Source organism: Neoarius graeffei, chromosome 7 (genome assembly GCF_027579695.1).
Source record: "Neoarius graeffei isolate fNeoGra1 chromosome 7, fNeoGra1.pri, whole genome shotgun sequence".
Lineage (NCBI taxonomy): Eukaryota > Metazoa > Chordata > Actinopteri > Siluriformes > Ariidae > Neoarius > Neoarius graeffei.
In genome coordinates this window covers 60,104,538-60,113,231 of record NC_083575.1, presented here as the reverse complement: position 1 = coordinate 60,113,231, position 8,694 = coordinate 60,104,538, and the positions used below count along the sequence as shown (strand labels likewise).

Genomic DNA, 8,694 nt, shown 5'->3' with positions numbered 1-8,694 from the left:
ACTTCCATCACACTGAAGGGACAGCCTCGGAAGAAAGATGAGCGTTTGTTTTGTTGTTGAAATATTCCAAGTTAGTTCAGTCATTTGCGGTGGAGAGAAATTTAGATTTGCATGCAGTTCTTTTTAACTTTCTCATTTTGCTTTATACGCAGCTGAAAATTGTGTGTGTGTTTTTTATTGTGTAACTGTGGTTATTTATATGACCTGGGATGTCACCAGGAAAACAGTACCCCCCCCCCCCCCCCAAAAAAAAAGTCAAAGAAAATAATCTATTTTTCTAACTTAGTAAAATGATCCTTTCTGGGAATTGGTACCTGTCAAGGTATATGTGTATTAAAGCTGTAGAGAAAATCCAGCATGTATCCTACATGCACAGGTGAAACCAGTTTTTAAGAATCTGATTAACATGCATGAGGAAATAGTCCATTTAATGCTAGAATTAAAAATAATTTTGTCGGTAATGATGTTTACTGAGTAGCCTATTTATACTTGCTATTTATTTATATATGTGTGTGTGTGTGTGTGTTTTATTGTGTAACTGTGGTTATTTATATGACCTGGGATGTCACCAAGAAAACAGTAAACCAAAAAAAATAAAAACAAAAAGTCAAATAAACTAAACTATTTTTCTAACTTAGTAAAATGATCCTTTCTGGGAATTGATACCTGTCACGGTATATGTGTATTAAAGCTAGAGAAAATCCAGCATGTATCCTCCATGCACAGGTGAAACCAGTTTTAAAGAATCTGATTAACATGCATAAGCAAATAGTCAATTTAATGTGAGAATTAAAAATAATTATGTCGGTAATGATGTTTACTGAGTAGCCTATTTATACTGGCTATTTACGTGTGTGTGTGTGTGTGTGTGTGTTTTATTGTGTAACTGTGGTTATTATGACCTGGGATGTCATCAGGAAAACAGCAAACCAAAAAAAAAAAAAAGTCAAAGAAAATAAACTATTTTTCTAACTTAGTAAAATGATCCTTTCTGGGAATTGATACCTGTCAAGGTATATGTGTATTAAAGCTGTAGAAAATCCAGCAATGTATCCTACATCCTCTTAATTTCCCTGAGGGAACCCTCTCAAAGGGATAAATAAAGTTTTATCTAATCTAATCTCTAATCTACATGCACAGGTGAAATCAGATTCTTAAAAACTTGTTAACATGTATAAGGAAATAGTCCGAGAATTAAAAAATTATGTCGGTAATGATGTTTACTGAGTAGCCTATTTATACTGGCTATTATTTGTGTGTGTGGGGGGGGTTGTTTTTTTTAATAAATTATAACGGTGCTTATTTTGCCTTTTAAAAAACAATATGATTGTTAGAGGTGTCAGACTCCAGTTTTTAAAGATTTTATTTTTCAAGTTCAGCTTACGGAGCCCTTGGTAATTAGCTAATGAGTTTGGTAGAGTTCTAAACTACACCACACACTCCTGTTCTACACCTTAGTGGGGTTTTTTTTTTGGACGAAGCCACAGGGACAGCAGCACAGCGCGTGCCTTGAACGCGCACGTTCTCAGACCAATTGGGTGACACGGTGTGATCACGTGACATCTTTCACTTTTCTACAAGTCTGCTGTCACCTGCTCTAAAAATGGTTGTGCTGAAAGGAATACCGTCAGTACTTACACCTGAATTGTTGTATGCCCTGGCCAAAATGGGGCATGGAGACGAACTGGGTAAGCGCCATGTAATCATAAACATTAGGTTAAAGTAACTCTATAAACGCAGCACCAGTGTGTTCAGGCGAATGTCGGCTCTACAAACCAGTGATTTCTCTCGGGTGCTACATTTAAATAGGGTCGTGTTCACCGTGCTTGCGACACTAATCCATACGAACGGTCCACTCTTCTGACACCCGCTCCACCGGAAGTCGAAACATTTCAGTGAGTCCGTAACTGTAACTTTTCTCAATATGGCGGAATTCTGAGGAAATTTGAGTACTAGTTAATGCTAAGTGTGATTCTAGTCATTCAGACTTCCGTAATGCTTCCATCATTGTTACGTCTCACTTCTCGGAATAAAAGAGCTACATGTTGTTAGCGCTTTTTTTTTTTTTTTTTTAATTCCTTGATATGTTAGCCGGCAAAATTGTTAGCCCAGCCGTCCACTTTAATAGGAACACCTGTATACCTGCTCATTTATGCAGTTATCCAGTAAGTTAAAAGTGTGGCAGCAGTGCAGTGAATAAAATCCTACAGACACAGGTCAAGCTCTTCGGTTAATGTTCACATCAAACATCAGAATGAAGAAAAAATATGATCTCTGTGACTTGAACCGTGGCATGGTTCTTGGTGCCAGATGGGCTGGTTTGAGTTTTTCAGAAATTGCTGATCTCCTTAGATTTTCCCACACAGTCTCTTGAGCTTACCCAGAATAGTGAAAAAAATTGAGTTAGTGACTGTTTTATGGGTTAAATGAGAAGCATTATTAAGAACATTCTTCCATCTGTGAAACAGACAGCGATAACGACCTTTGGGCCTGCTTTGCTGCATCTGGGTCAGGACAACTTGCCATCATTGATGGAACAATGAATTCTGAATTATTCTCGTGAATTCTAAAGGAAAATGTCAGGACATCTGTCCATGAACTGAATCTCAAGAGAAAGTGCGTCATGTAGCAAGGGCCTAAGCACACAAGTCGTTTGATCAAAGAATGGTGAAAGAAGATTAAAGTCTTGAAATGGCCAAGTCAAAGTCCTGAGCTTAATCCAATAGAAATGTTGTGCGAGCAGTTCTTGTGAGGAAACCCAACAACATCCTAGAGTTGAAGCTGTTCTGTACAGAGGCTTGGGCTAAAAATCCAAGCCGATGTGCAGGACTGACCAACGGTTACTGGAAACATTTAGTTGCAGTTATTGCTGCATAAGGGAGTCACGATAGATACTGAAAACAAAGGTTTGTGTACCTTTACCACTAACTGATATGTAATATTGGATCCATCCATCCATTATCTGTAACCGCTTATCTTGTACAGGGTCGCAGGCAAGCTGGAGCCTATCCCAGCTGATTATGGGCGAGAGGCGGGGTACACCCTGGACAAGTCACCAGGTCATCGCAGGGCTGACACAGAGACAACCAACCATTCACACTCACACCTACGGTCAATTTAGAGCCACCAATTAGCCTAACTTGCATGTCTTTGGACTGCGGAGGAAACCCATGCAGACACAGGGAGAACATGCAAACTCCACACAGAAAGGCCCTCATTGGCTGCTGGACTCAAACCCAGGACCTTCTTACTGTGAGGTGACAGTGCTAACCACTACACTACCATGCCGCCCTAATATTGGATCATTTTTCTTAATAAATAAATGACCAAGTAGAATAATTTTGTCTCGTTTGTTTAATTAGGTTCTCTTTATCTCCCATTCAGGTTTGTGTGAAAAGCTGATGGTGTTTTTTTGTCATATTTATGCAGTAATATAGAAACTTGTATATATTTCTCCAGCCTATCACATCAACAGGCAGTGTAAACTTGCTTAATTTAGAATTAGAAAATGCAGTTCTCTAATTAGTTACTACATGTACACTTGTTGGCCTTTTTCTCAGATACACACAAGTACACTTTGTAGTAAAAAATAATTATATCCCACATGTTGTTGTAACCTGGTGGTGTAGTGGTTAGCACTGTCGCCTCACAGCAAGAAGGTTCTGGGTTCAAGCCCAGTGGCCGACGGAGGCATTTCTGTGTGGAGTTTGCATGTTCTCCCCGTGTCAGCGTGGGTTTCCTCCGGGTACTCTGGTTTCCCCCCGACAGTCCAAAGACATGCAGGTTAGGTTAATTGGTGGCTCTAAATTGATCGTAGGTGTGAATGGCTGTTTGTGTCAGCCCCGCGATGATCGGTCGACTTGTCCAGGGTGTACCCCATCTCTCGCTCATAGTCAGTTGGGATAGGCTCCAGCTTACCCATGACCCTGCACAGGATAAGCACTTGCGGATGATGGATGGATGTTGCTGTAACCAATTTGTCAGCTCTCCTCTTATCAGTGGAAAAAGGACCACTGACCAGATATGATTTGGGTGGTGGATCATTCTCAGCAGAGCAGTGGCACTTGCATAGTAATGTGGAGCTGGTACCAGCCTTTCTGAAGTTTTTAAACACACTGTACCCTTTTGCATTGTACACTCTTAGACCCACCTACCTTGTTGGTTCACCTTGCAGGTTATTTTTTCTCTGCTCAGTTTGTGTTAATTGTCCTCTAGTGTAGTAGTTTTAAGATGTTTGAAAATTCCGGCAACCTGATACACTCCCATCTAAAATATCCACTCACCTGCAACAGCTGTCACTGCTGCGCTGAAATTGATTGATTCACTGCTCAAATATCACCTGGTCAGTGGTGGCTCACTTCCACAGTAGAAGATGCACAGAGGGGCTGATGAACTGTATGTAGCAATAATCCGCATCCTGCACACCTAAAATTGCTCATGAAAGTAGATTGAAGGCAGATATACACAAATAGTTTGTGTTTACTGTTTGATTTGAGACATTATTATGCACTAAATATCCAGATGTTCAACTTTACTCAACATTACAGTATCTGGTTTACGATGTCCCAGGATTTGGATTTCAAATAATTTTTTCCCCCCTCTTCTTAGTTCTTGCAGATGTAAATTTTCCTGTTTCCTCCGTTTGTAAATGTGGTCCCATAGAGATACGAGCTGATGGTAGGTATCCATTCATGTTTTAAACAATAAAACTTCATCATGTTTAAGTGAATCCACCCACCTTCATCTACAGACTAGTCAAGTATTGGCTGTTTTTTTTTTTTTTCCCCTTTTAGGTTTGCGTATTCCAGAACTCCTGGAAGCAATATTGAAAATTTTTCCTCTTGATACTTATGCTGACTGTCCGGTGGGTAATGCAGGTTTATGGTGAATCCTTTTATACTGAAATTTAAGTATTATGTTATAACCCCAATTCCAAAAAAGTTGAGACGCTGTGTAAAACATAAATAAACCCGTACTGTTTTATGATGAAGCCATGCTGTTGTAACACATCCAGATGCTCCCCGGATCTGTCTGATTCATCCTGATGCCCTACTTTTGGCTGGAGTTCTCATTGCTTTGCTCCTGTGGAGGACGGCCTCATAAGGACAGCCTAAAGATACACTTAGAATATGGCCCTGGACACTTAATACAAGCAGTTTTGCTGCACTGGCTTAGGACTTCATTTGTTATGATAACTTTAAGACTGTAATTGCCATAAACAGTTTTGCACTCAAGTCTTCATCAATGACCATTTGATAACATCAACAAAATGAACTTCATCTCAAAACTATAATGGATTTCCTGGTTACACAATTGCACTTTTCGACCATATAAGACATGCTTATAGAAGTAAGTTATTTATAATCATGCTCTGTTATCACCCAAATGAGGATGGGTTCCCTTTTGAGTCTGGTTCCTCTCAAGGTTTCTTCCTCATATCATCTAAGGGAGTTTTTCCTTGCCACCATCAACTCTGGTTTGTTCATTAGGGATAAATTTATTAATTCATATGTTTAAAATCTATATTTTTTTTTGTAAAGCTGCTTTGCAACAATGTCTATTGTTAAAAGCACTGTACAACTAAATTGATTTTGACTTTTGAAGTGGTTTGTTTGTTTGTATTTTAAACACGTGCAGAATGTAACTTAGCATTGTCTTGCTGGAATAAGCAGGGATGTCCCTGAATAAGACATTGTCTGGATGGCAACACATGTTGCTCCAAAACCTTTATGTACCTTTTCAGCATTAATGGAATGGTGCCTTCAGGTGTGTAGGTTCCCCATGCCATATGCACTAACACACCCCATTACCATCACAGATGATGGGTTTTGAACTTTGTGCTGATAACAATCTGGATGGTCCTTTTCTTCTTTAGCCCGGAGAACACAATGTCCGTGATTTCCAAAAACAATTTGAAATGTGAACTCGTCAGACCACAGCACACTTTTCCACTTTGCATCAGTCCATCTCAGATGAGTTCAGGCCCAGAGAGTTCAGCTGTGGTTCTGGATGTTGTTGAAATATATAGCTTTCATTTTGCATGGTAGAGGCAGTGACGAATCATGTTTACCAACAACGGTTTTCTGAAGTGTTTCTGAGCCCATGTAGTAATATCCTTCATAAAATCATGTCTGTTTTTAATGCAGTGCCACCTGAGGGATCAAAGGTCATGGGTGTTCAGTGTTGGCTTTTGAACTTGCCCCTTACATGCAGAGATTTCTCTGGATTCACTGAATCTTTTGATGATATAACATTGTCGATAGTGAAATCCATAATTTCCTTGCAATTGTACAGTGAGAAATGTTGTTCTTAAACTGTTGGACTATTTGCCCATGTAGTTTTTCACAAAGTGGTGAACCTCACCCCATCCTTGCTTGGGAATGACTGAGCCTTTCCAATTATCAGTTGACCTGTTTACCTGTAGAATGTTCCAAACGGGTGTTTTTGAGCATTTCACAACCTTCCTAGTCTTTTGTTGCTCCAGTCCTTTTTTGGAATGTGTTGCAGGCATCACATTGTGTATGTGTGTGTGCGCTTGCACGCACGCACAATAAAACCTAATAAATTATCAGTTTGAACATTAAATATCTTGTCTTTGTATCGTATGCAACTGAATATAGGTCAAAGTGTTTGCAAATCATTGCGTTCTTTATTATTATTATTATTATTATTATTATTATGTATAATTTTTTTTTTAATTACGTTTTACATAGCATCCCAACTTTTTTGGGATTGGGGTTGTATATGTCAAATAATGGTGTGTGTGTATAATCTCAGAACCCACATTACAAGTTAAATTGTATTTGAGTTCATGCAGTAAATAAAGTTTTTTAAAGCTAAATGAGAAGCTAAGGAAGGTTTGTCAGTACAGTACTCATTTAGTAATTTCTGTCTTTCCAGGCAGCTGTAATGGATCTAATAGAACGTGACCGGCAGCAGGGTCTTGTCGTGCCAGTGTGGCCCTGTTACACTGAACTTCTGAAACAAGCAGGATCAGATGTAAGTTTGCTGTGATCTTCCCTGTCTGGGCCAGTAAACATTTTTACAAATTTTGCTGTTCATTACTTGTGAAATGGACTGTGTTAATTTGGACAATGTAATAATTCAGTTGAGGTAGCACAGCATTGCTGCTGCACAGTCCTGAGCTTGGACTACTCTCTGGGTAGTGTTTCACATGGCCATGTTCTTTCTGTGGCCTTGTGGGTTTTCTCCAGTTTCTTCCTACATCACAGAAATATGCCGGTAGGTAGATTGTCTACGCTAAATTGTCCCTAGGTGTGAATGAATGTCTGAATGTATGTGCATGGTGCCCTGAATAGGATAAAATGGTTCTGGTTTAAAACAATGAATAAATGATAGTTAATGTATTAGATACATAATGGTTATAAAAGCTTATGCTTGAATAATTATACAGATCTCATTGTTATTCTGGAAAATGTATTTTAAATTTATTTTTGTTTTTGTAGGGGAATTTTGAAGCAGTTGAAAGGTTCGCTTTCTATGATCGTGCTAAGAAAGCTTTTGCCGTTGTAGCAACAGGGTACAGTATCATTCTCGGCTGCCATGAATCTGTAGAGTCATGTTTAATTCTACCTTGGTATTCTAAATCTTTATCTCTCTAACAGGGAGACTGCTCTGTATGGAAACATCATTATTAAGAAAGGAATCATTCGTCCTGAAGAGCTATGCTGAAGACTGCTGAAATATTCTTGTGATTTACACAAGTTGTGTATTGACTTTTTTTTTTTTTTTAATTTCAGCAAGTTGGAATTGGAGGACAGCCTAAGTGTTGTAATTTACTTCTTGTCACAATATTCATCACACTGCAGAAACTGTGCAGACATGGTGCTTGTAAGTTAGAATATTTGTTATAACTGGGGCATTACTTTTGAGACATTGACTTGGTAGAAACCACTGGCACGGTTCTACAGGTATTAGCTGGATCCTCAAAGACTTAGGTTCTCAAACTAAGAGCCAGCATTATTCAGGCGGTTTGCCTTTTCCTTTTCATCAATTTTTTAAAAATCCTACTACTTAAGTGATTTTAAAGTCTTGCTTTTGTAGAATTACAAACCATCAGCAACAAAAACAATATGAAATGTTCCTTTTCTATATTTTATAAATTAGTTTGAAACAAACCACAAAATTAGAATGCTTATAAGTTTACATTTATTAATTTGGCTGGTAGAGCAATGCAGAATTGAGACCGCGTACAATCCAAGCCTGCAGTTGAGGTTTAAGGGCCTTACTCCGGGTCCTGCTGGTGGATGTGGCAGTCCTGAGAAAGAAACTTGTAATCTTCTGATCATTATCAGAGCTTTAACTGCTATGTGAAGATGATCAGAATGAGAATTATATGGCTTTTATTTTCATCAAGCTATTACAAATTTAATAAATGCATGCATTTTAACACATTCTGTACATGGTTTTATCATTTTAAGTGCATTATTCTTGTTTAACTATGGAAGAGGTCATCTTGATCCTCTTCAGGTTCTGTATAAACCTTCTTAGGAAGGTCTTCCATGACTGGAACCTGGAATACTTGGACTGTAAAATCTCCATGATACAGACCATCTTTGTCTTCCTCTGGAGTCATATACACACTTGTTTCATGTGGCTCCTCCACTTCAGTGTTGTCAGGCACTGGTATGTCAGGCTGGACCACTCTCTCTTTGAATTCAGGATGGTAAACGT

The 8,694-nt window shown here is 38.7% G+C and overlaps 1 protein-coding gene across 2 annotated transcripts; it reads left to right on the top strand.

Moving 5' to 3' along the window:
- The first annotated feature begins 1,376 nt into the window (after positions 1 to 1,376).
- On the top strand, positions 1,377 to 8,414 carry fuom (fucose mutarotase). 2 transcript variants are annotated; one of them, XM_060926137.1, is made up of 6 exons: positions 1,387 to 1,688; positions 4,609 to 4,677; positions 4,794 to 4,864; positions 6,901 to 6,999; positions 7,467 to 7,540; positions 7,626 to 8,414. In XM_060926137.1, exons 1-6 carry the CDS (start codon positions 1,604 to 1,606, stop codon positions 7,690 to 7,692), a joined length of 465 nt encoding a protein of 154 aa, XP_060782120.1. In that variant the 5' UTR covers positions 1,387 to 1,603; the 3' UTR covers positions 7,693 to 8,414. The 2 variants fall into 2 exon arrangements, with proteins under 2 accessions (XP_060782119.1, XP_060782120.1); XM_060926136.1 differs by having other exon boundaries at positions 1,377 to 1,688; positions 7,467 to 8,414.
- Positions 8,415 to 8,694: the final 280 nt, after the last annotated feature.